At 37.4% G+C, this 26,562-nt stretch overlaps 2 protein-coding genes across 3 annotated transcripts in view; one reads left to right on the plus strand and one right to left on the minus strand.

Moving 5' to 3' along the window:
* Positions 1–25,626, plus strand: LOC108668823 (polyadenylate-binding protein 8). The gene is made up of 12 exons (XM_018156073.2): positions 1–133; positions 14,647–14,865; positions 15,502–15,555; positions 19,692–19,970; positions 20,420–20,470; positions 20,842–20,922; positions 21,789–22,118; positions 22,456–22,506; positions 22,854–22,889; positions 23,229–23,311; positions 23,978–24,122; positions 25,367–25,626. The coding sequence occupies exons 1-12, from the start codon at positions 104–106 to the stop codon at positions 25,610–25,612; spliced, it is 1,605 nt and encodes a 534-aa protein (XP_018011562.1). The 5' UTR covers positions 1–103; the 3' UTR covers positions 25,613–25,626.
* Positions 25,617–26,562, minus strand: part of LOC108668824 (protein FAM136A) — a 6,773-nt gene continuing 5,827 nt past the window's right edge. For both annotated transcript variants that reach the window (XM_018156074.2, XM_018156075.2), the window contains one exon: positions 25,617–26,543. In XM_018156074.2, the coding sequence (XP_018011563.1) occupies positions 26,427–26,543 (117 nt within the window). In that variant the 3' untranslated portion in view covers positions 25,617–26,426. The remainder of the gene's footprint in view (positions 26,544–26,562) is intronic.

A 26,562-nucleotide genomic window follows, 5' to 3' on the forward strand; every position in this document is an offset into this window, starting at 1 on the left:
CGAGCACGTGTAGTCGGTAATTATTACTTATTGGTACCTAGGCTAGTAGTCGCTAGTGCGATACGTTTAAAAGCTGCCGATTAATACCTATAAAACCTCAAAAATGCCTCGGAAGGGAAAACAATCCAATTCCGTAAGTTTACTCTTTCAAGTGTTGGATATTAAAGCATACTTTTATATCGATATTAATTGTGTCATGAGAATTCTTGAATGTTCATATGTTTAAATTGAATTTTCAAAAATTGCAGCTCTTTTCCTAGTTTTACATTCTTGCTTGGTTTTTAGTTTAGTTAGTATGGCTATGGCATTACTTAGTTCTAGAAATATTGGTTTATATATTCAAGATTGATCCTGCCTTGTAGCTAAAGTTCTAACTTGAAAACAGGATCAGAAAATTAATACTTGGAAATTTGGCATTGTCATCTCATCTTGCATTAGGTAGTTGCTTGCAAACTAGTCTGGAAAAGTCCTATTTTTGTCTGAAATATCGCGGCTCTAATATCATTTAATTTCAGTAGGTATGAAATCTCGCGGCTCGAATGTCATAAATTTTTGTTTGATTAAAAAATCGCGGTTTGCACTTCGCAAACATGTCATTTCATAAAATTTTCAACTTCCGCAATCCGCATTGCTTTACCGTTTCCGCCAAAATCATCTTGCAGAAAAAACATAAACATCGTAATCTAGTATGGAATATATCTACTTGGCGAGCCGTGACTGAATTTTTCGAGCCGTGGTTTTATGGATTTGCCAGCCGTGATTCCATTTCTACGCATGGTGGCAGACCAGAGCTTTTTTAGAATCAGTTCATTTTTTATTTCCTCATTTACTCAAGATTTAAACCTATTTCTTATGTATGATAATTCTGGTATAGTGGTATCCATGATACTTTACTGGTCTACTTATAGTGCTCAAAATTGAACTTGAGGGAGAGTCTAAAAAACTCTCTGCTTTGCCACTATGCCGACTAGCTACCGTCAGTACCTAGGGTCAAGGGTGCAAATTGGACCCATTTGCTTCCTAGTCACTAGGGTACAGTCTAGGGTGCAAATTCTGTCTCTTATACACATCTAGATGTGTATAAGAGACAGAGCCACTGCTAAGCGACGACGAAATTCGTTCATTTGAACTCGAACAAATCAAGGTGAATATGGCCAACATGAATGATGAAATTCANCTGACGTGCTGTCTCTTATACACATCTCGAGATATGGAATTCACGGCTCGGTGAAATAGAATCACGGCTCGTAGAAATGGAATCACGGCTGGCAAATCCATAAAACCACGGCTCAAAAAATTCAGTCGCGGCTTGCCAAGTAGATATATTCCATACTAGCTTGCAAATCCTGGCATCCATGGTCATTTGGTCAGGAAGATGTGCCACTGCCAGGTGCGTGGGAATTTATTTTGTCATTTTAATGACCTGCACGGTGCGCCGTACTACATTGGAAAAAAAATGCACCGTGTGCCGTACTTTAGAAAGCTAAAATAGTTCTACTATTTTAGTCGACAATATACGTGAGTATATTGACTACGCGAGTCAAACTGACAATAATAAAATGTAAGACATGTCCGGGTTACTTCTGACTCTTCCGGTTGTCCGCCTTGTCGGATACGGAACGTACGGTAATCGTAAACTGCGGCTGTTATACATACGAAATGTAAACAGACAGTGTTCAGTGTTGCCATATGACTTTGGAGAAAATTTCTTCTAAAATAAAGATGGCCGCGATTGCGAGAATACGTGCGCGAAGATAATCAATTTTCATTACATTGCGCCAACTGTGCACAGCAATAGCTTAAAAAAAGTGAAAATGCGCTGGAAAATTCACCGAAAACATACATCATCCTGAGTGTGGCCTGGCATGAAATTACCTACTAGTTATTGTTGACTTGTTGTGGTTCCCCAGTCTCATTTTTACAACCCCTGGCAAAAATTATGGAATCACCAGCCTCAGAGGATGTTCAATTCAGGATGGAATTCTAATTTCGAAGGTTCATTACATATAGTATTTCGATCCTCCAAGACCACTTTTTCGATCCAACATTGTTATTTGAGGCAAAAAATGAACTTTTTAAAGTCTTAAAACATGTACGCTAACTTGCTCAGTTTCTATAAAGTACGTAATCACTTGGAAGTTGTATGCCTGCACCTTTCACTCAACATTAGAATTCCATCCCAACAGGATGGAATTCTAATTTCAAAGATTCATATATTATTTTGATCCACCAAGACCGCTTTGGCACTTTTTCTACCCAACATCGTTATTTGAGGCAAAAAATGAACTTTTTAAAGGCTTAAAATATGTATGCTAACTTGCTCACTTTCTATAAAGTACGTAATCACTTGGAAGTTGTATGCCTGCACCTTTCACTCAACAATTAAAATTAGACTTATAAAAAGTATTAGTTGAAAATTTGTCTCTTAAGTTGACCGCAATGAACTAAACTTCATTAAGTAGGGTAAACGCAGTATATTGCGACATCGTGGGTAATTCCGTCACCTCTCTAGTTTTTCCTTTATATTAAGCTTTGTTCTAGTTCCATGCGTTCGTTGATGGTTGAAATGGTGACGTCATACATTTGCGCGTCAAACTACTGCCAAAACACCAGGTCTTAGCTGATTTCAAGTGGTAAATAAATTAATAGATGATTAAGTTGAGAAATGGATTTAGACACATGAAAAGTAATTCCGTCACAACTTGAATTGGACTCACACAGATTGTTCCAAGCTGTGTACAAAAATTAAAATTTGCTTAATTAAAAGCTTAACCCTTTCATGCCTGAATTATCTTATGATTCAAAATAAAATATTTTTATTGTAAAAATGAGTTATTTAGGTGTTAATTAATACAGAAAGTACAATATTTATGAAAAATTCATTTATTTGAAAAAGTTACGAAATGTTGCCTTATGTCTACATCCGGCAGATATAGAACTAAATGACTACTTAGTATGGTATTATGCATATCATGTTTTTGTTCTAGTAAGGCATAAACCTACATTACATTTGTTGCACATGACTTTAGTGACTCATCTTTGACTCATCTTAGTTTAGTTTCAGCAATAAATGGCAAATGACTAATATTGATGAAATGAACAGCGCCTAATGGATGCGAGAGTTTTCTTCTTTTTTTTTTGGTAGCGGCTCCATTCACGCTGCTTGGTCTTCCTCTTGGAGTTGAACTTGGAGTCATCAAACCAATGGCTACATCTTCCTTGAAGTTTGACAGAGACATCACTTTTGTTTCAGTACTTGGTAATTCCTTTTATATAAAAACCAGGAATTCACCACACTCATGAGTCATGTCTAGGAAATAAAAAAATGCTCACGGAAGTCGAAGCTTCTTCGTCTCTCTTTTTTCCATCCTTACGTAGTGCATGCAGTTTAGTTTGTCGAACAATGAAATCTATAGGAACATCATCAAAAATCAAATTGAAAAATGAAGTTGCACTAAATGTTTGCCATTCTTCATCAACAATAAGACTGTCTTCCCATTCAATGTCATTAGGTTCTTTAGATTTGAATTCATTTATTCTTAGCTGCTCTCTGTTGTTTTGCCCAGATTGAAAGCGGAATATCATCTTCAGATGCGCCATCATGCACTTCGATATTTGGCAAGGTGCGATTATGTTGGATAGTATCTTCTTCTTCAATATCATATACAGCAGATTCTAATTCTTCATCATCTTCATCAGATTAATCACCATCAGGACGGAGTACCATCTTCACAGCTTCATCTATTGTCAGAAACTTCCAACCCTGACAAATTGCTGAGCGATTCTGGACCTTTTCATATTCGGTCACGTGTTCTTTGACAGATCTGCTTGGTCACACTTGCTCATATGACATGATGGATCTTCAATATAATATAAAGAATAATTCATTTGGATTACAAATATATCATTTGTATAACATAATTATAAAACTATATTTGTAATGATACAAATGTAATACATATGTATATAATAGATAGTGCCATTACGACGCTGTTCTACTCAGTTGTTTCCCTTCTGGTGACTTACTGCCGGATGTAGCATATAAGCTACACATTATTTCAAAATCTTGTACATCACAAAGTTCGTACTATGAAATATTTTTGCCAATATAATATTTTACTGTGCATCATTACCTATACAATGAGTATGATTTGTACTAAAATAATTGTCTTGAAATATTTGTAATTGGAATGACAAATGATGAAAAAACCGCGTAACACTCGCCAGACAAAGGAACGTTTTTTGACGCATCTTCTCTTGTTCATAGCTGTCATACTACTGACACCAAGAAGCAAATCTAACTACCACTGTGTAGCTTGTGATGCACTCTATGCAACGACGTTTGAAAATATTCTGAAATGCAATTAGAAGTGCCCTAAAAATAGAGTAGAATTTAATGTAGACTACAGTCTACATCCGCCCTGAAAGGTTTAATAGTTGTTAATTAAAAGCGTAATTAAGTAGTGTTCAATATTCATTAGTGTTCTAATTCAAAGCCGTGTTGTATTCCAATACAGCTCACACAGCGAACGGAATTTGAACACGTGGATGACGGCATTACGTATCAGTAGAATTTGAAGCGTGGACGGAATACGCCTCACCACGTGCCTAATATAGCCACACACAGTGATGGAATATAGGGATTTGGTAGGTTTGCATTCTAAAGGCTTTTAAATAAATATGGCAACATTTTGTGATGTTTTGTTGTGGCTGACACGTAGTGCAGTGTTTTGAGTCACATAAAGCAAACAGAACTTGAGTAATGCATACGGTTATTTTTTTGTAGTTTTTCATTTCTCGATGTGTCCTTAATGTGACGGAATATACCACGTTTACCCTAATCATTAGGCAGAGTTTCCCATCGGCATCATGCACACTGAACATGCAATTCAGAGTTCAGACGAGCCGAACTACATAACACGTGAGCTAACGTGCTACTGAATTGAATAGGTAGGTACCTAGCTTCTTTCCCGCTACCGGTGATCTAGCGGGATGATCAATCGTATACTTAATTCGTATACGGTTGTATACGAATTACAAATTAACTAATCGTTCGTACGGTATACTTAATGCAAGAGAATGAATAATAATGTTGTTTCTGATCAAACGAACAAAAACTTTTTCTGTTTCTGATCAAACGAATGAAAACTTCTGATCAAACAAACAACAACAAACTTTTTGAAGATAATTCTGAAATCGTAACGTCTATTGAATTCTAATACGGATCGTTAATTTTAACATCGTATTTCCAAAAATCAAGTATTGCATTTCTTTTAATTGAAAAACATTCTTTTACATAAAAAACAACAAATTTTTTCTTACAGCTCCTCAGGAATGACAAATGAATGCTCAGACTCCATTGATTACAGAACTTTAGTTTTTGGAAGTGTATTCAAGAAAAGTTTCTGAAATAGTAGGAACATTTCCATTATCATTCTGAAATAGAAGCGTCATTTCCGTTCTTATATATAAACAGGATTAATAAAATACCTATCAAATCCATCCAATGTCATTCTATTTGTGATGTATGAAAGACAGTTTCACTTTGATTCCTATGATGCTCATTTTTACCAGTTGAAGCTGTAGAAGTAAATTAAACTAAAAAATTAAATAAAATTAAATTTTCCTAAATCAAAATTTATTATTTAATACACTAGATGGTACATACTGTAGAATTAAATTCTATTAGAAAAATGTTGAATTAAAAATCTGATTATATTTTTTAAATTAAAAATTAATTTTTATTGAATTAAATTGTATTATTAATGCACTATATGGTACGTGCTCTATGTTTTATATAATGAAATAGTTTCCCATATTAAACAATGAAAATTTTCTAAAAGACACAAAACGTTCAAAAACGCGGGATGGCAGACAAAATCATTCAGAATTTGAAGTGAATTCATTAAGATAAATTCAACATAATAGGGCAAAAAATAGAAAAAATTCAAATCTGGAACAAATAAATAGGTTTTTATAATTAGAAAAAAAAACTTTCAATCGTTTAAATCTCAGAATGGAATGTGGATCAAGTCTAATTATTGTGAAATCGAACTTGACATGACCAAAAGCTATGCCTGTGATGCCGCTATGTCAGATATGATCATGGAAACACCATGTGAATGTACACCTTGGAAAAGTCAAAGTTTATCTCATACTTTTGTGTGATATCAAAAACTTTGTCGGTATTGTCCAATCGTGAGAATTTTTTACGATTCTGGATGTGTTTTATTTTTATTTTAGAACGTATTCATTGCAAAAATGTGTCTGCTAGCCTACAGATGAACGACTAGTTAACTTGATTAGTCGTTGGCAACACGGGATTGGATTTCAAACCACGTGCGATTTCGGAAGCATGGTAGGTTCCAATGAGCTCAGTTTATAAATTTCATTGCAGTGGAAGGTGGTGTAACACGGTGGTAGGGTTGGTATTTCGATACGTTTTCTTATATTGACACGAGAATATATTACCTTTGCAGAATTCCACACTGATGTTCATTCAGTTGTTTAATTTTGTAGAAAAAAAGCAGATCACAGTCTACCACTGCGCAGACCAGGGTGCAGAAGGTGGAAGCAGCGTCGCCATTCGCCAATATATGGGTTTTTGATCCTTTCAGGGGTAAGTTACCATAGGGTAAACGCGGTATATTCCGACACATTAAGGACGCATCGAGAAATGAAAAACTATAAAAAAATAACCGTAGGGTAACCATGGTACTATATTCCAACATCATGGGTAATTCTGTCACCTCTCTAGTTTTTCCTTTATGTTAAGCTTTTTTTTTAGTTCCATGCGTTCGTTGATGGTTGAAATGGTGACGTCATACATTTTCCCGTCAAACTACTGCCAAAACACTAGGTCTTGGCCATCTAGTGGGAAAATATTGAGATCCAAAGAGAGACAATGCACGCTACCCAGTGAGATCATCAAAAAATGTGTCAAATTTGACAGTTGACCTTGCTCTACCAAATAATGAATAACTGTTTGTATTGGAAGAATATTATGGTTTGAGACTTTTAAATATGTCTGTGAATATATTAGGAATCTGTTAAGTATACTTGTATTTGCTGATTTCAAGTGGTAAATAAATTAATAGATGATTAAGTTGAGAAATGGATTTAGACACATGAAAACTAATTCCGTCACAACTTGAATTGGACACACACAGATCGTTCCAAGCTGTGTACAAAAATTAAAATTTGCTTAATTAAAAGCTTAATAGTTGTTAATTAAAAGCGTAATTAAGTAGTGTTCAATATTCATTAGTGTTCTAATTCAAAGCCGTGTTGAATTCCAATACAGCTCACACAGCGAACGGAATTTGAACACGTGGATGACAGCATTACGTATCAGTAGAATTTGAAGCGCGGACGGAATACGCCTCACCACGTGCCGAATATAGCCACACACAGTGTTGGAATATAGGGATTTGGTAGGTTTGCATTCTAAAGGCTTTTAAATAAATATGGCAACATTTTGTGATGTTTCGTCAATGCTGACGCGTAGTGCAGTGTTTTGAGAGTCACAAATAGCAAACAGAACTTGAGTAATGCATACTATATTTAGTTTTGCAAAATTCCAATTAATTGCTACTATAACAGTTTTACGCCGTGTCAGAGGACTGTCCCAAGTTACCCCGCCAGTCCCGAGTAGCCCTGGTTGACGGTACCAGAAACCTTATTTTTTCTCTAAATAGTTAGCCAAACACTGACAAATATATTAAATGCAAGAATTACAATCTAAATGTGTCAGCAAGATCTTCTGAAGGCGTAAATTTTGCTACTGAAGCGCCACCAAAGATCTTGCAATATTCATCCACTCTCTACGCAGTGCAGAGAGTGGATGAATATTGCTAGATCTTTGGCGATGCTGCAGTAGCAAAATTTACACCTTCAGAAGATCTTGCCAACACATTTAGATTGAAATTCTTGCATTTAATATGTCAGTCTTTGGCATCTATTTATAAAAAAGTAAGGTTTCTGGTATGTTGGATCAGGGCTGGGAAAGTCCTATTTTTGTCTGGAATATTTCTGCTCTAATAGCATATAATTTCAGTGGGTATGAACTCTTGTGGCTATATTCATAAATTTTTCATAAATTTTTGTTTGATTGAAAAATCGTAGTTTGCACTTCGCAAACGTGTCATTTTATAAAATTTTCAACTTCCGCAATCCGCATTGCTTTACCATTCCCGCCAAAATATCCTGCAGAAAAAACATAAACATTGTAATGTAAACAAATCAACTAAATGTTTTGTTGAAGATCGCGCATAGTTGCGGTCATGTCAAAACAGTCAGACTGCATTAACACATGCTCAACTTGCAGTTAAGACAAATTTTATTGTTGCCGTTTGACTGTTTTAGGGTAAAATTAGAGATTTGGGGTAACACATGCATGGACTTTGTAAATAAATTTGTGTAGATTTATTATAAATTTATAAATTTGTGTAGATTTGTGTAAATAAATTTGTAGATTTGAAATGGCTTTTCGTGGCTGAGATATGGAATTCACAGCTCAAAAAAATGGAATCACGGCTGGCAAAGCCATAAAACCAAGACTCGAAAAATTCAGTCACGGCTCGCCAAGTTGTTGTTGTTGTTAAGGTTCCCCGAGCCCCGGTCACGCCAGGAAGCCCGCGCCGCGTAGGAAAGCTGCCACCTGAGCCGGCTCAGACCATAACTGCACGATGGATGTTATGCCTGCCCGGAGCCTGGGTGCTGCCAGCTCCGGGCCCTCCAGCAGAAGATGCTTGACAGTGTGGAGGAGTGCTTGACATTGGGGGCACAGGTCCGTTTGAGTGCTGTCCAGGCGGTGTTTGTAAGAGTTTAGCAAGGGATGGTGACCGCAGCGGAGTCTGCTGATGTGCACCCTGTCTGCACAGCTCAACTGCTGTTCTGTATGGCTGATGTCTGGTGGTATGTCATCAATGATGCTCTTGATTGGTAGATTTAAGAGTGCGTTCTGGGTTAGGTGTGTGTGTATGTGTTTAATGAAGGTGGCTGGGTCTGTGGGCGAAGGTATGGAATTAATTATTGTGAAATAGTAGTTGTATGGAGTGTTGGCAATATGTCTGGGTGTGGGGGGTAGGTACTGAAAGTAATGGCAGGGACTGAGGGGATTGTGGAGTGCCGATGCAAGGAATTGGGCACCTCTCTGCCCTGTGCTTGGGCAGGTGACTGATGCTGGCATAATAAGTTATCAATATGTTGGACTGTTGTTTGCGGGAAGAGATGGTATCTGAGGAGGTAATTGCCGAATGAGATGGGGCGAGTCCACTGTTGGAGTTAGTGAGGCTGCAGATTGTTCTATATAGTTTGGAGGAATCGGTCCTGTGGTCTAGTGTTGCCACAAACTCTTCCCAGCGTTGCTTCTGTCTGTTCCTTATAGAGGTCTTGATTTGTTCATTCAGTTCGTGGATGTGGTCTGTAGTTGCCTGTGAGTGTGGTGTTGGTGTGCATCATAGGTTGTTGCGTGTTCTGATGAGACGGGAGATATCAGGTGTGAAATTAGGGTTGTACTTTTTCCTGTTTCCCTTGGGGACATATTTCTTATCAGCTTTGGCAATGATGTTGAAGTGGGTGAGGGTGTGGTCAATGTTGGTGATGGGTTGTGTGTTCAAGTAGATATATTCCATGCCTGTGTTGGATCCACTGTGCAAAGAGTGGATGCATAGTGGCAAAGCAGAGAGTTTTTTTAGACTCTCCCACTGTGGATGAATATTGCAAGATCTTTGGCGACGCTTCAGTAGCAAAATTTACGCCTTCAGAAGATCTTGCCAACATTTAGATTGAAATTCTTGCATTTAATATATTTGTCAGTCTTCGGCCAACTATTTAGAAAAAAGTAAGGTTTCCGGTACGTTGGATGGTTCAGGATGCAGTAAAGCTTGTCTGGAAATCGGTTGCGATGAGTTCCGGCCAAAAAAATGTAAACAAAATGTAGTTGCGGTCACATTAGAGCGGTCAGACTGCATCATCACATGTTCAGTTGACACTTGCTGTACAATCGGACTGTTTTTAGGGTAAATTTAGTTATTTGGGGTAACACATGCATGCAACTTTGTAAATAAGTTTGTGGCTTGTAATAAATAGTTTTTCATTACTCAGCATGAATGGCTTTTTATTAAAAATTACCCGGCGACACATCTCGAAAATGTTTGGCAACGCTCCCGGGAGGGGACTTCTGACGTGTGTGTGCTCGTCAGAAGTCCAATGGGATCTCGCACTCCTAGGGGGATTGTTCCTGAGCGCCCCACCGCTGAGCTCGCGGTGTCTGACTGCAGATCTCAGTTGTGGGGTCAAGTTATTATGTAGGTAGGATTCCTTACATTTCCCGTCTCTGTCTCTCTCGTGCGGGCGGCCGATATCCCGTGTAAGCGACCTCTTGTTTGAGTGTCTTCGTTTCTGTTACTTTTCACCTGTCCCTCCTTGTCACTTTGTCTCTTTGAGATGCTAACGCTGTTTCCTTCAAGCCAGCTTCAGCGGGCTGGACAATTGAGACCTTCCACCCCTTGTGGGTGATGATTAACTTGAGATTTTGAATAATTGAGACCTTCTGCCTCTTTGGCGATGTTATATTTTGACCTTCAGTGCGAAATAGCTTGATAGCTGAAGCGCTAGCAAACCATTATACTACTACTACTGTTTGGCGACGCTTTGGGCTTAAAAACCCATTTATTGGCAACTCTGCTTCCACCCTCTGCACCCTGGATCACAGACATGACACAAAACTAAAGTCATTTCAAATGGCAACTTTCTGGCTTTAAGAAACACTATAAGAAATCAAGAAAAAAAATTGTGGCAGTAAGTAACGGTTACTTTTTTAGACCAAGCAGAGGGAAAGAAATATGAAATCACTCAATTCTGAGAAAAAAATTAGGGAATCATGAAAAACAGCTTGCAGTCTCTGACCTGAGGCATGGACTTTATGAGTGACAAACAGTACTCTTCATCATTCTGTCTCCATATTTCTCTGATTGCTGTTGCCAGAACGGCTTTGCAGGTTGGAAGCCTTGTCATGGTTCATTTTCTTCAACTTCCACCAAAGATTTTCAATTGGATTAAGATCCAGAGTATTTGCAGGCCATTACATTGACCTTATGTGTCTTTTTTCAAGAAATGTTTTCACAGTTTTTCCTCTATGGCAAGACGCATTATCATCTTGAAAAATGATTTCATCATCCCCAAACATCTTTTCAATTGATGGGATATGAAAAGTGTCCAAAATATCAACGTAAACTTGTGCATTTATTAAAGATGTATTGACAGCCATCTCCCCAATGCCTTTACCTGACATGCAGCCCCATATCATCAATGTGGAAATTTGCATGCTCTCTTCAGGCAGTCATCTTTATAAATCTCATTGGAACAGTACCTAACAAAAATTCCAGCATCATCACCTTGCCCAATGCAGATTTGAAACTCATCACTGAATATGACTGTCATCCAGTCATCCACAGTCCATGATTGATTATCCTTGGCCCATTGTAACCTTGTTTTTTTTTTTGTGTTGGTGTTAACGATGGCTTTCATTTAGCTTTTCTGTATGTAAATCCCATTTCCTTTACATGGTTACTTACAGTTTGGTCACAGACGTTAACTCCAGTTTCCTCCCATTCATTCCTCATTTGTTTTGTTGTGCATTTTTGGTTTTTGAAACATATTGCTTTAAGGGGAGCATGCAGGTCCAAAATCAACAGTTTTGGCTTTTCTGGATTTTAGTCTCATCTTAGAGCTGACATTCTGAGCTATCCAACAGTACCATTACCATCTCTCTACGTTGATTTATGTGTTCACTAGAGATTCTGCAAGGGAGGGAGGTGGGCGGGGTCTTTAAGTAATAAGACTGAGGGAAATTCGCTGCCCAGCCTATAAATAGAGTCTCTACTCGGAGTGAAGCTCAGTCACCCTCCTGTCAACCATTACCATCTCTCTACGTTGATTTATGTGTTCACTAGAGATTCTGCAAGGGAGGGAGGTGGGCGGGGTCTTTAAGTAATAAGACTGGAGGGAATTTACTGCCCAGCCTATTAATAGTCTCTACTCGGAGTGAAGCTTAGTCACCCTCCTGTCGTTGAACAGGGAGGTGTACATGTACCAGTCACTCCCACCATCCTCTTTGGTACAAGCTCCAGTAACGTTTAATTTTGTATCCTTGCTACATTGAGTGGCTATTCGGATGCGCGCGGCACTTTGTCGGGCTGTACTGAACATTCACACTTTTTGTCATGGCAAAGTTAATAGCTCCTAAAGTTTTGAAGCTACAGTGATGAGATGTATACCATTTGATTTGCAATTAAAATATATAGCAATTCTCGACTAATTTTTTTATTTTGTTTTAGTTTTAAAAATATTTTGAAAAAAAGTAGGAAAAATTAAAAAAAAATTCAAAAATTCGAAATTTTTCCAAAAAATAATCATAACAAGAGAAGCAAGAAAAAAATTGAAAAAGTGGCCTGAGAATCGCTAGATATGCTCTTTGCGCATCAAATGATACGTGTTTGGATGTTGTAGCATGTGATTTGCAACAGTTATTAACTTTTTTAGAGTACCACCTTTTTAGCCGTTTTCTGAGAATTTCACGTTTTCTTCCATTTTTTCGAAAAGTTCACACGAACAAAATAGTCGTCATTTTCAATTTTACATATGTGTACCAAGTTTGGAGATGATCTTTCCCTAAATATAGAAGATAGATTTTGACCTACATGCTCCCCTCAAGTTTTCTGTCTTGACACTTTGATGTCTTCCTTGGTCTACCAGTATGTTTGCCTTTAACAACCTACCCATGTTTTTTGTATTTGGTCCAGATTTTAGACACTGCTGACTGTGAACAACCAACATCTTTTGCAACATTGTGTGATGATTTACCCTCTTTTAAGAGTTTGATAATCCTCTCCTTTGTTTCAATTGACATCTCTCATTTTGGAGCCATGATTCATGTCAGTCCACTTGGTGCAGCAGCTCTCCAAGGTGTGATCACTCATTTGTAGATGCAGACTAACGAGCAGATCTAATTTGATGCAAGTGTTAGTTTTGGGGATGAAAATTTACAGGGTGATTCCATAATTTTTTCCCTAGCATTGAGTGATTTCATTTTTTTTCCCTCTGCTTGGTCTAAAAAAGTAATCATCACTGACTGCCACAATTTTTTTCTTGATTTCTTATAGTGTTTCTTAAAGCCAGAAAGTTGCCATTTGAAATGACTTTAGTTTTGTGTCATGTCTGTGATTTGCTTTTTGTCTACAAAATTAAACAACTGAATGAACATCCTCCAAGGCCGGTGATTCCATAATTTTTGCCAGAGGTTGTATAAGAGACCCCCCTTGCTCCAGGGATGCCAATTTAGAATAATGGGCAAAATTTTACCCAGACACATGAAATTTTAATTTGGAAATTATTTTTTTTTTAATTTAAGGTTACAAGGAAAAATTTGCAGTTTTTCTTTACTTTGACAATGGAAATTGTGCAATAGCATGAATGGAAATTGCCTACTTATTACTAAAATCTTATGGCTCCAAAGTTTGGAATCTCAGAGCCTGATTGTTCACTTTTATTAACTCAATCTAGGATATCCGGCAGAATTGCTGTTCCACTAGAGTTTTGTGAATATTGCAGGTGTAAATGTGTAATTTTTCATGATTTTTAATAAAGAAATCAGGCAAGGGTTTTCCAGTATGCCTGGTTTTCCAGTTGGTTGTTTGCAATTAGAAATCAAGGCAATTTGTCTAGCAGTAATCTTGAGGCTTCAAAAATGGTGAAAGACCTTGTCAGTCATATTGGCAAATGAGAGATTTTTAGAAAACAATTCATTTTTAATTCCTGGATCTAGTTAAAAATTGTTTCCATTACCTTTTTATGATAATGCTGGTCTCACTGATACTTAAATGGTTTACTCATAGGACTCAATGAGGTACTGTACTTTAGTGGAGTCTTAGATGTCTCTGCTTTGTCACTCCTTAAGTTGCACCTCAGAGCTTGAGTAAGGGTTATAGAAACGGGTGAAAATGTTTGCAAGCATGGGCATTTTTGTCTCATTCATGGGTTATCCTCAATTTTATAGATAGTTTAAGAGGTACCTAATGACAAATCTCTTGGTAAGTTCTTATAAAGATATAGATCTTGTTGCTGATGCGTTGCCAAAGATCTTAAACTATTTGCTCAGTCACAACCCCCCAAACTAGTAAACTAGGCAGAAGCCACCCATGTGCATTAAATGATTGTGTCAGTTGCTGGAGCTAATTCGAGTGACTAGTGTGAGTTGCTGAAACTAGTGTGAGTTGCTGAAACTAGTGTGAGTGGCTTGAACTAGTGTGAGTGGCTTGAACTAGTGTGAATGGCTTGAACTAGTGTGCATTGCTGGAACTAGTGTTCATTGCTGGAACTAGTGTGCATTGCTGAAACTAGTGTGCATTGCTGAAACTAGTGTGCATTGCTAGAACTAGTGTGCATTGCTGGAACTAATGTGCATTGTGGGAACTAGTGTGCATTGCTGGAACTAGTGTGCATTGCTAGAACTAGTATGAGTAATATACCTATATACAAATTTCCTAATATATGACCAAGGAATAATACTAGAAAAAATGACACTTTATGAAGCATTGAATGTAATAAATTAACTTCTTTATTAACCAAAATTTATTGTTCCAGAAGCTGCATCACATCAAAGGCTACACTCTGTTTGCCCGAAATTTGCCCACTAAGAAAACCACTTCCCAAGTACACTTGCACTTCAGCAAGTATGGCAAGATTGTCTCGTGTCACGTGTCAGAAGGCAAGGACATGTTTCAGGGTGCAAATAGGAACAGTGCACTCATCACATACGAGTGTGAAGAAGATCTACAGAAAGCACTCAAAGCCCTGCATATGGTAAGAATCAGTCACTTTGGCTTTAGCTAGTGCTTGTCTACTCATCATTCAAATTGTGGCCAATATCCTCAAAAATCGTCTGTGGATTTCTTAGGAGATAGAATAAATTTATTGAAATATTTACTGAGGTTATTCTCTGCCAAATTAATAAGTCAGTTGTCATTTTACTTTGGAATTTTCACTTTGGTTGCCATATTCTAAAGTCATGGAGGCAGAATGTTATTTATTTATTGAAATATTTACTGAGGTCAGGTGAGGTGAAATATTTGCTGATTCATTGGTCAGGTTATCATTCCTCTCTGTTATATGTAGAAAATAATCAAGTGTTGGTGAGAAATGGAAGCATTTTTATGTTAATTCTTCAGAGGTGGCAGCAGTTGTATGTTAGCTCTGGAGAGGTGGCAACAGTTGTATATAAAATGAGTGAATATAAAAGTTCACAGAAAAGTCCTAATTATCTTCAATGCACTACAGATTTGGAGTTCACGTTGGAGCAATGTTTTCAAAGTTAAAGTACCATAAGTTTTAGTGGATTGATTTTGATACCATTTTCATTCTGCCTGATAAACTAAACTATTCTCATACTTAGGAGCATCTATCTTTGTCCAACCACTTGATTTGTTTCTACTTGGGCAGATGGACAACACGAAAATTCTGGTATCTGAATACATTCCACCGAAGAAAGTTGCTGTAAGTATCAAATTATTTATACTAAACCTTGGAAGTATGAACATGTGATCTAATGTTATGTAGATATTTTTATACTTGACTAATTAACTACAAAGTTTGGGGTTACATCCATGGCTGAAGATGGATGCAACTGAGTTACCTTGCGGTAAGTTGTTCTGGAAAATTTTTGACGTTTGAGGACAAATGTTTGATTGAGATTAATTTATATAAATAGTTGCAATCATCAAAATTGTACAACAACAAACCAGTGAAATGCTTAAAGCTAAACGCATAAAATAGGAACATGGGGGATGCAGCTTCAGTATCATCTGGCTACCCTGAAACTAATTCTGCATCCAATCCCAATAACACCCCTCAGCAATACCCACTTGGTCAAAAATACTACTTCTCAGGATTGATGCCGTTGTTCCACCTACTTCTGGTCAGGGTTGGCAATGATTAAATCAAAATGATTAAATCACTTGATTTTTTATAAAAAAATCATGATTTTTTATAAAAAAATCATGATTTTTCTTATTTTTTTTATTTTTTTTTATTTTTTCATGTATTTAAATATATTGAGTGGCAGTCTTTAATTTATATTGAGGTATTGTTATTCATGGTTTAGTATAAATGTACTATGAATGACAAATTGGTATATAAACTTGTTGCCTTTTGTGTGTATTAGGTTCCAATAAATTGAATGTTTTTGGTACAGAGGCATCAAGTGTGCAATACATTGTACGTAGCTAGCAGCTTCGCTAATTCTTAGAAGGCTATAAGTAGTCTCTACCTATTTGACTATTTGTTATATATTGATTACAATATACAATTTAAATGTGTTAGCTAGCTTATACAGAGTGGGGCAGAACTGATTGAACAGTTTTGAGGCAAAATAAAAGAGTAATGGAAGCACATAAAGAAGAAAGTTTATTTTCCTCAAGATTACCATAACATACCATTTAAAATACTTATGTTTTGAAAACAATATAAGGAAGATGGGGTTTGTTTAGCTGCATCACACTGTTGGAGTCGTTCTTGGAAGTTTTCTATAGCACGTTCACACATATGGCGAGGTATGGCCATAACCTCTGCTGCAATAATCCGTTCCCTTAGCTGTGGTAGGGTGTGAGGGCGACTTCTGAACCCCTTTCTTTTAGATGTCCACTAAGAAAGAAATCGCAAATGCTCAAATCAGGTGACCTCGCAGGTCACTGTAAATCACCCCTCAGATCTGGGACTCTGGGAACATGCGTTTCAAAGCATTGAGTGACATTCGGGCTGTGTGAGCTGTAGCCCCATCCTGCTGTAACCACACGTCTCTCAATGCTTCATTTTCAACAATGTTTTCGTCCATCATGGGCTGCAAGAAATTTTGCAACATTGCAGCATAGCGATCGGAATTCACTGTTACGGTTACTCCCTCCTCTGAGAACGACTCCAACAGTGTGTTGCAGCTAACGGCCTCCATCTTCCAGATACTGTTTTCAAAACATAAGTATTCTAAATGGTATGTTATGCTAACCTCAAGGAAAATAAACTTTCTTCTTTATGTACCTCCATTACTCTTTTATTTTGCCTCAAAACAGCTCAATCGGTTCTGCCCCACCCTGTATATTGAGAGGTTGAGATTGTATTGACCTTTTAGGCAATTAGAAAGATTTTCCACCCTAATACGAGTATTCTAATAAAAATATTTAATTTCAATCTTTAAATATGTGAATTTAAAACTAGAAAGCAAATAATTACAATTATAAGACTATATATAAAATAATTAAATGCAGTAAATGGATATAAAACATTTGAATTGTGCACATGTTTATTTCAAACAGTGTTAGCTTTTCTCATAACTTAAGTCTCGTTTCAAGTCGTATGAGGTTTGTTTGGTTATCGTTCAGTTTATGTTTAGTATTGGTTTATTGGTCTGAATTAAATGGGAACAGTGCAGTCAGTCACTCAGTCACTACTAGTCGGTGTGTATAGAGGGTAGAGTCTTGTAGATTTATAGGACATAAAACTAGTGGATCTATTGATAGTGCTGTGCACTGTGCTATCAGCTACATATCTGTTGTGTGATTTTTCAATGTTTAGAAGATCTGCATTCCTGAAGTGTTTTTGTATATTGAAGCCAGTTAAATGGTCAATATTTAGCTCATTACCTTGCTCCATACAAACTCCACAAAGCTAATGAATAGATTTAACAATAATTGTTTACCAAAAATCCCTAAGTGGTAAACACCACCTTGGCCTGTTGGCCATTATTGAAGGCAATAAGTGCCCTTTTTAGCCATCCATTATGATCCATATACCTACTGTTATTGTTAGTAGGCTAATTGCAACATAAAAAATCATACTTCAAAAAGACAAAAAAGTTGAAAAAATCAAATAAATAAAAAAAATCATGAAAAAATAAAAAAAAATCATTGATTTTTGATTTTTTTAAAAAAATCAAAAAAATCGCCAACCCTGCTTCTGGTACCAGTGCAGGTGATGAGGTTCAAGACTTAGCTCCTGATGACCCTGAGACTGGGTATGCATTTGAGGGTTTTCATCCCATGATGATGATGATGAAAATGTAAGGCCATACATCTGCCTCACTGTGTACCAATACTCAATTGGGACCCCAGCCTCCATGTACTTCAGCCAACCCCAAAACATTCTGATTCAAATGCCAAAATTGTCATTATAGAACCTGTTGCAGATCCTGATGGCCCTAATGCACGTCCTTAGAGTAAGTTTTCTCCAACAAAATCTCCCTTAGCATAGCCCTTGCTAATCCACCTTTTGGCCAAGCCGGCATTGGCCACATCTCTAGGAAACCCAAGCGTCAACTCCTGGTTGTTTCGAGGAAGTATGACTCGCCTGATGACTTGGCTCATTTCCTGGCGGTAACCAAACTTGGTTCATGGAATGTTAAATGCTGCATTCCAGTAAATCAGACCGTATCAGTTGGAGTCATTGGGCCCTTGGGAGAGCACGTCTCTGATGAGGAACTGACATCTGTTCTGAGAGATTCAGGTTACAAGGATGTAAGGGCCGAGTGTGTGCTAAAGGGTAAAGGAGAAATGAGAACCTCCATGTTCAAAATTAACTTTCCTTCTAGCACTTTTCTGGACTATCTGTACGCTGGTTACTAGCGGTTTAAAGTTGACCCCTTGGTGGCTGACCTATGGCAGTGCTATAGATGTCAATATTTTCGACACAGCGCCATTAGCTGTAAAGGCCCCCCTTGTTGTGTTGCATGTGGTTGTGCCTACAGTGTAAAGAACTGTTCTAATACTGGGAGACAACACTGCTGGAATAGCGGAGGTCCACATACTGTTAGTTATGGGGTTGTCCTCTTATGAAGCAAGCAAAACAGAAAATATTCGCTTACACCTTAAGCTCTCGTACCGAGATGCCATGAAATCAGTTAAGGCTACTGCCTTAGGCTCACAAAACACCATTCAGAGAACAGCTTCCCCAATAACTTCCACAGTATCTCTTGCTCCTGTCACCTCTTCACTTAAATCCAGACCTGCAAGGACTTAACCCTGTTCCATTACCTGTACTATTGGCCCACAAACAGACGTGCAAGCAAAACCAACCCTGTAGAACGGCCCGGTGTCCCAATTCAACAAACTACTGTCCAAACTTTTGTCTCTGTGCAAGCCTAATGAAAGCATTGACTTTCTAGATGTTGCTACTAGACTCATTAAAGATACTTTTCACAATGAACAACCCTCAAGCATACAAGTTGAACACTGCCCCCCTTAGAGCTCTAGCACCAAGCCATACCGTAGCCTAGATGAGGCTCCTTTGCTGGAACTTTTGCAAATCATCACCGACGAAAAGATGTCAAGACATTGATAGATCATTTGGAGAATAGTCTCTTGTGTTGTCCTCCCACGGCTACCATGCATTTGCGGGGTGACGGGCACATGGCATCAACTAAAGGCCCAGGGCATCAACTAAATCCTTTACTGTGAAGGGGCTAAATGGGACAGTTTCCTTTGCTCCTATAAGAAGAACTGGTAACAAGAAGACGAAGAAGAACTACAAGGTTTCTTTTATGGTGTAGAATCCAGAAGCTTGAATTTAGCAAAGCTAAACCTTTATCTTTCCATTAAAGCCTTTAGCAATTAATCAATGGAATTAATTTCTGTTTTCTTTTGTAGGATGAAAGTGTCAAGGCTGATGCGTCCAAGGAATCCATAAAGACGCTCATAGCTCCTGAACAAGTTCCGCTCATCATGGAGGGCAACCCCGTAATATTTGTGTTCGGTTTGAACCTCACCACCAGCAAGGCTTACATCAAAAAATTTTTTGCGGATTTTGGAGAGGTGCTGGACGTTGACCTGCCCATTGAAGAGCCCGGCCTTAACAAAGGCTATTGCTATGTTCGCTTTGCCAGTGTCAGGAGCATCATGGATGTAATGCGGAAGAAAGTCTTGAGGGTGAGTTCTAGGGCTTATAACATTGCAGTGATAACCAACAACAGCTGTGAAGGATCTCGTGAGAGTTTGATGCTCACTAGACTTGTGAAGGAAAATTTCATGGAATTTGTGTTATCCTGCCTCTGTCTCTGACTACATGTTGATGTTATTTGTGATCATTGGTATATTTGAACTCAGCAGGTATAATTATTTGAAACTGAAGCATTAGAAATGTTCTTGAAATAATACGCTCTCTAAAAAGCAAATGACAAAAGAAAAAATGTTAATTCAGCTGAATGTCAACAGTTTACCTGAAATTATCTGTTGGCACTTATTCTATTTAAGATCAAGCATGAAATGAAACATTTTGCAAAGATACATATTGAATTAACGTAAAAGTATTTTAATTCAAATTCTATGGATAATCTGCATGATATTTTGTTAATGTTTCTTTATAATTTCATTTGCAGCTGGACAATAAGTTCTTGTCTGTCATGCCTTCAGTCACTGAAAATAAATGGGTAAGTCGTGTTATATTCATCACAAGCAAACAAATTCCATGCCAGAATTCACACGTTTTTGTTCTCGTTTCGAATCTTAATAATGCTTTCATTGTTTAAAATTTTATAAAATATCAGGTCATCTCTTTCTCTGTTAGTTTAATTAAATCCTACTAATAAATAAACTTAGTTTAAGCTCTCTTGCTCACTATATATATACTTACAGTAAACTGTTTGATCAATTTAATGTTAACTTCCATTTTTGCCTAGGTGAATTTACCTTAGTTACTTTAATTTTAATTTCTTTTAGTTTTTAATAATTGTGAGTGTCGATGTACGCGCTTAATTTTCTGTGCCGCATCATCTAACTCTTGATTGTTCTCTTTTGTCAGAGTTCTCTGCCGCCTATTATTGAGAAGATAGATCTTCGGAGCAAGAGTGCAAAGAAAACTGATAAATTAAAAGATAAATTGGTGAGTATGCAATTCATGCTCGTAATTCTTACTATTAGCGTTTTTTTAATTGTATACAAATCTATGTTTAGATTTGGAAACAGTGAAATGACATATTCAAACGTGTTAAGTATTTGAGGGGTACTTCCATGCTTAGATAAAAGAAGGTAGGTGAGATATAAATCATATAATAGGTATGTAGTTGCTAAGCTGCTTCTGTACAAGTTACATCATTAAACTCAAACGTGGGTTTAAAAAATCCAATCCTATATCAATGGAACCATTGATCTAAATAATAAAAACGAATCAGAAAATAGTTTATGAAAGTATACATAAATTGTTAGTGTTGTGTAGTCAATAAAAAATTATGACCAATTATTAAAAATGTCAAGAAAATTCCTAGAAACCCAAAAATTACGTATGCAAATAGAAAATGAGTTAATTTGAACTGGGCAATGGAGCAAACGAGACTCGCCAGCACTAGGAAATAGTAAGCTGCATAGCGACCGGTTTTTTGATGAAATTGTTGACTTTAAAATCCCCAATGTTGACGATTAAGTCTATTGGAATTTTTACCGTTGACGATTAAATCCCAATGTTGACTTGATTAAATCTACAATTACTGAGGCATTTTACTGCTCACATCAAATGAACGTAGCAGTTAAACTTGGTCATTCTTCTTGAAACGAGAATAGAAGCATATTGTTTGGTGGGATAATCGTGATTTGAGTCGAGAGACATATAGTTAATTGAGATTTTGCAAGAAGAAAAATTTTTGCACGGAAAACGAAGATAATTTCCTCAATTTGCTTGCAGGCAGCAAATTGAAAATCTGCAAAAAAAAAATTAAACGGACAATGAAAATACTTTTCACTCCATGTTTTCAGGCGGCAAAGAAGGAGATGGCCGAGGCTGCGGAGGCTGCCCGTGTCCGGGAAAATGAGGCGAAGCGTGCCGAGATTGTTGCGAGGCGTGCTGAGGCAGGCGGCATCACTCAGGAACAGAAGGATTCGCTCCTGAAGGATCCTGTCGTTGTATTAGAGCCAGTAGGGCCAAATGTTAGCGCCAAGTCTATCATTTCTGCAGTGCAAACGTTTGGGCCTGTGAGAAAAGTTTATCTAACAAAAGACCGCCATCTCCGAAACCTTGGAGTGGCGTTTGTTCATTTCTCAAAGGCTCTGCATGCTGAGAAGCTCATCAACGAGTTCTGTATTGACGTGAGTTTAATTATTTCACCAATAACGCTTGTTGCCTAATTTTCCTAGTAGTTTTTTCATTATTATTCATATCTATTAAGTGTTTTATCAAGTTAGCGTTTTCTCTCGCCTTTGATTTATGCAAGTGCAAAGATAATACTCCAAAATTTAGGCAATGTAGTTTTATCGTCTTCATTGTTTTTGTTGTTCATATTAAATTATTTCAATGCACTAAGTCAAATTTATTACGACATAAAATATGTATTCAGTTATTGCTATGAATAATTTATTGTTATTGATATTATTGATTAAAATTATATATCATATTATTGTTATAATTTATTGTTATTGACATCAGGTGGAGAAATATTGCGTAGAGGCGCGACCTCTGTTGGACGATGAGGAGAGGGTAAGCAACAGCAACTGAAGCCTAGAATGGTTCCATTCGTTGTACAAATTATGATAATTGTATATCGTTTTCTCTTTGAATTTTTGAGCTTTCTCATCAATCAACGGTTTTGTTTGTATTTTAATTATTCCTTATTCTTCTTGTGATCCAGTATATTAATAAGCTTGAGATATTCGTTAGTGGAATGCTCAAGTTGATCTAGTTGAATATATCGACAAATATTTTTGAGCCTTTGATTTTTTTAGTATTGGCGTCTTTTTTTAATTCGATAACAATTTTTTGCCTTATCAGCTCGCATTATTGATGATTTATTCATGTTACTGATGTGTTTGTTTTGTCCCGCCCAGGTGCAGGCCCATGAGACAGAACAGACGGGGTCCGAGGTGTGTTGGCGGCCCTGAGACGGTCACGCTAGGCGTCGTCCTAATCTATTTTACTCTCAGTTTATCTTCTTGAATTTGATTCATATATATTCATATCTATGGATATCATAGCTTGATTTTTTTTTCTCATAAATGGATAAGCATATTTCCATGGATTCCTTGTGTTGGTTAAAAGAGAAGCGTCGTGCATGATCCCTTTTTCAATTAAACGTGCTGGAAATGAGATCTTTGATATGGAATAATTAAAATCCACTCTAATCCTAGATAGCTTTACATTCAGGTTTTGCATTATCTGTTTACACTGCATAATAATGACATTTTTTATGTTTTCAATTGCAGACTGACAATGAAGCCTTCAAAATTTATGTGGATGGCTTGGACCGCTCAGTGACTGCCAAGGAAGTTTATGGCCACTTTGCATTGTGAGTAATGTTTTCGTGGAGCAATCATGGTATTTTCAAGGACAGCTTCTCGTATTTTCATGTACAGTCCCTTGTATTTTCGTGCACCGCAAAAAAAAAAAAATACTCTTTGTATTTTTGTGGACATCTCGTGTTTTTGCCGGTTGTTCATTCTTCGATAATTTGTAGGAATTATTCATGACCAGAAAGTTGCTTCAACATTATTCTCCCACTACTTTATTAATTAACTATACTTTGCCTGTTTTAAAAATGAACAATTACCTCCGTATATAAAGAGTTGTTCCAACATTGCTTGGGGGCTTTATGTTTATGTGAAATTTCGTCTTCATGAGGTTGTTTGCTTCGTTGATTACCTTGTGTGAGTCGCAAATGCAGAAAGTAGAGTTAGTCTGCAACTTGGCTTTCTGATGATAGCTTATTCAGATACAATTTTCTTCGTCTCTCCCGCTACTTTATTACATTCATGTACACATTAATAACCTTTAAAACCTGATCAGACAACGTGTCATCTTCAGCAAATTTTCAATTACAACCAAAAGTCCAAGCGTAGATTAAATAAAGAGCCTGTACATGTACGGAAGGAATGCCTGACTTAGATATGCACCCGCTGTCACGAGCAGCCTTCATTTCAACTGCAATGTTCAAGCTTTGTTGTTGTGTGTGCAGGTATGGCGCTGTCACCAACATCGATATGCCCATCGCGAACAAAAGAAACCCCAAGAAGCACAACCGAGGTTTTGCCTTCGTGTCCTTTGCCAACCAGGAATCTTTGGATGCGGTGCTGGCTGTGGAGATATTGGGTGGGCACAAGGTGAGATATTGACATGAGTAGATATTATGAGTAATATTAGTAGTACTTAGGATGTTTTGCTAACGCTTCAGCTATCAAGATAATTCGCGCCGGAGGTCAAAAATAAACTTTGCAAGCGAGCGTGAAGGTCTTAATTATTGATATTATCTCAAATCGTTCAATATTATTATTTAATATAAACCTTCCAGTGATTTTATTATTTATATAGCTTCATTTTGATGATGTAACCGTAACCAGGCCTAGGCATGGATAAGTAAATTGTACACACCACTATCGAGTCAAAATTAGTTCTACACCACGCTGCCAGAGATAGATGGTTTATGCAACTTGATAATCCTATCATCCCGTACCAGTTGACAAGCCTCCCTCACGGTTTTGCAATAGTTGATATTGTCAAGGAAACAATTTAGGTCCAGGTAATATCCCGACACGATAAGCACCTGTCAATATGTACTCAAATTGCTCGTTCATAAATACAGCGCTAAGCATCATACGCACCACCCGTACTTTAAGATCAGGTTTATAGTATAGATTTATGATGATGTTTTCTTCGTCCTAAATATGAAACGGTTAACTGCTCTTGAGTTGAGTTCCAAGAATAAAATATTATATTTGTCCGGAATGAAAATTGAAGAGTTAATTTGGCTGCACAAATGGAAAAAGTATTCTAAGTAAATAAATTAGTTTCTTCATGAAAAAGTTAACATACGCGTGTCATCACCATAACATAACATAGTGAACTCGGCGCTGAAGTGTAGGCCTGATGTGGGCTGTCGCCGATTCTTTTCCTTTTCGTGCCTTGTTCATAGATCTAAAATCGTGTCATTTAACCGGATCTTTTCATGACTGACGAAAGTTTGAGATAGCTACTCGACTTCCACCGGGTTCGATATAGTGCTAGGCATTTCAAGTCTGAACATATATTTTTCCATAGCTTTATCTAGTCTGTTCTTGAACGCGTTCATACTTGGAGCGCCGACGATGTCATCGGAGATGCTGTTCAAATTATACATACATATATACAATTATACATTATACAATGTTACACCTACCAGGCTACCACAAGTGAATAAATATTTTATAGTGAAAGACTAATGCATTCGACACAAGTCTATAGTAAATCCGATAATGATTGATCTATAATTAATTTATTACCATATTACGTAGTGATGTAAAATCGGTGAATACTTTTTCTTTCATTTGTTTCAAATTGAGAAAATATTAACGCAAATAATTATGTACAGATAAAATTCAAGCCGGTTAATGTAAGGCTGGCCGATCCAAACCGCAGTAAGAAGAGGAAGCTGCAGCAGGACGTCGACGACAGCGACGAGCCCAAGAGCAAGAAGGAGAGAAGACAGAGGAAGAAAACTTCCGTGAATGAGGCGGCGAGTGAAGATGACGAAGAAATGGGGTCAGAGAACGAACAATCAGCTAATGAAGATGATAGTGAGGGAGAATTGTTATTGTCTGACAGTGATGAAGAATAAACAATTTTATGGGATTAACATTTCATTATAACATTTTCGTCGGACATGCGATGTAACGAACTTAGTTTTTAAGCTGTGCGAGTTATGTATTTAACTGGAGGGGAATATTCGCTGTGGCGAGTGCTAACAAATTGAGTTGTCATGCATGATATCTTTGAGCTTCCGTCTATGATACGTCGAGTTAGCAAAAATTGCTTGTCACAGTCATTAAATTACAAGATTTGCACGATATCAAACGGGAGGTATTTTTCAGTGGATATCGTGCAAAAGAACTGGAGTAAGAGACGGAATGTCAAAATTGAAATGTATGACAACCCAAAGCATCAGCGCTTCGACCACACTTGACTAAGTGATATATCATGATTGCTGCTTTCTTACACAAATAACTGGTATGATTCACGCTTACGACCACACATGACTGGACGATTCATGCGTTCCACCACATATGCAAATGGAATTCCAATTCAATCACAGGAGGTACTTATTCTCTCGAAATTGACTAATTATCGTTGTCCCATATTCTTGCCACCACGCATCACAACGAAATTCATGTTCACCACAATAATAATTTAAAGGAGACGACGGGAGAAATATTTACATGAAACATCGAGGACTTTGTGTCATGACAGGAATCCGCACTCAAAAACAATTGGGTCTCGTTCAGCTCTAATGCATTGTAATTTTACTAAATGCATTTTTTGGAAAAGTTTTGTCAAATTGTAAAACCAGTACGGTGGCCATACGCGCTATATTTGAGCTTCATAATATAGATTTGAGAAACCTGACTGTACACTTGCGCTACACAGTGAAGACGTTATGAGTTTTTAGAGAGGGTCTCTGCTATTCTTCTCTTGGTGGACGGCATGAGCTTGATGTGGTCGTCAACACACGTCATCGCGCACGCCTCGAACTCTGCCTTGTACACGGAGACCTGCACACAAAAATTGCTA

Source organism: Hyalella azteca, unplaced genomic scaffold (assembly GCF_000764305.2).
Source record: "Hyalella azteca isolate HAZT.00-mixed unplaced genomic scaffold, Hazt_2.0.2 contig7851, whole genome shotgun sequence".
NCBI classification, from domain to species: Eukaryota; Metazoa; Arthropoda; class Malacostraca; order Amphipoda; family Hyalellidae; genus Hyalella; species Hyalella azteca.

Excerpts from the sequence above, each read along its gene's own strand:
- LOC108668823 (XM_018156073.2), top strand. The coding sequence starts at position 104 with ATGCCTCGGAAGGGAAAACAATCCAATTCC. Across the intron at positions 15,556-19,691 it reads TTCCACCGAAGAAAGTTGCT|GATGAAAGTGTCAAGGCTGA; the intron begins GTAAGTATCAAA and ends TTTCTTTTGTAG. Across the intron at positions 22,890-23,228 it reads CAGAACAGACGGGGTCCGAG|ACTGACAATGAAGCCTTCAA; the intron begins GTGTGTTGGCGG and ends TTTCAATTGCAG.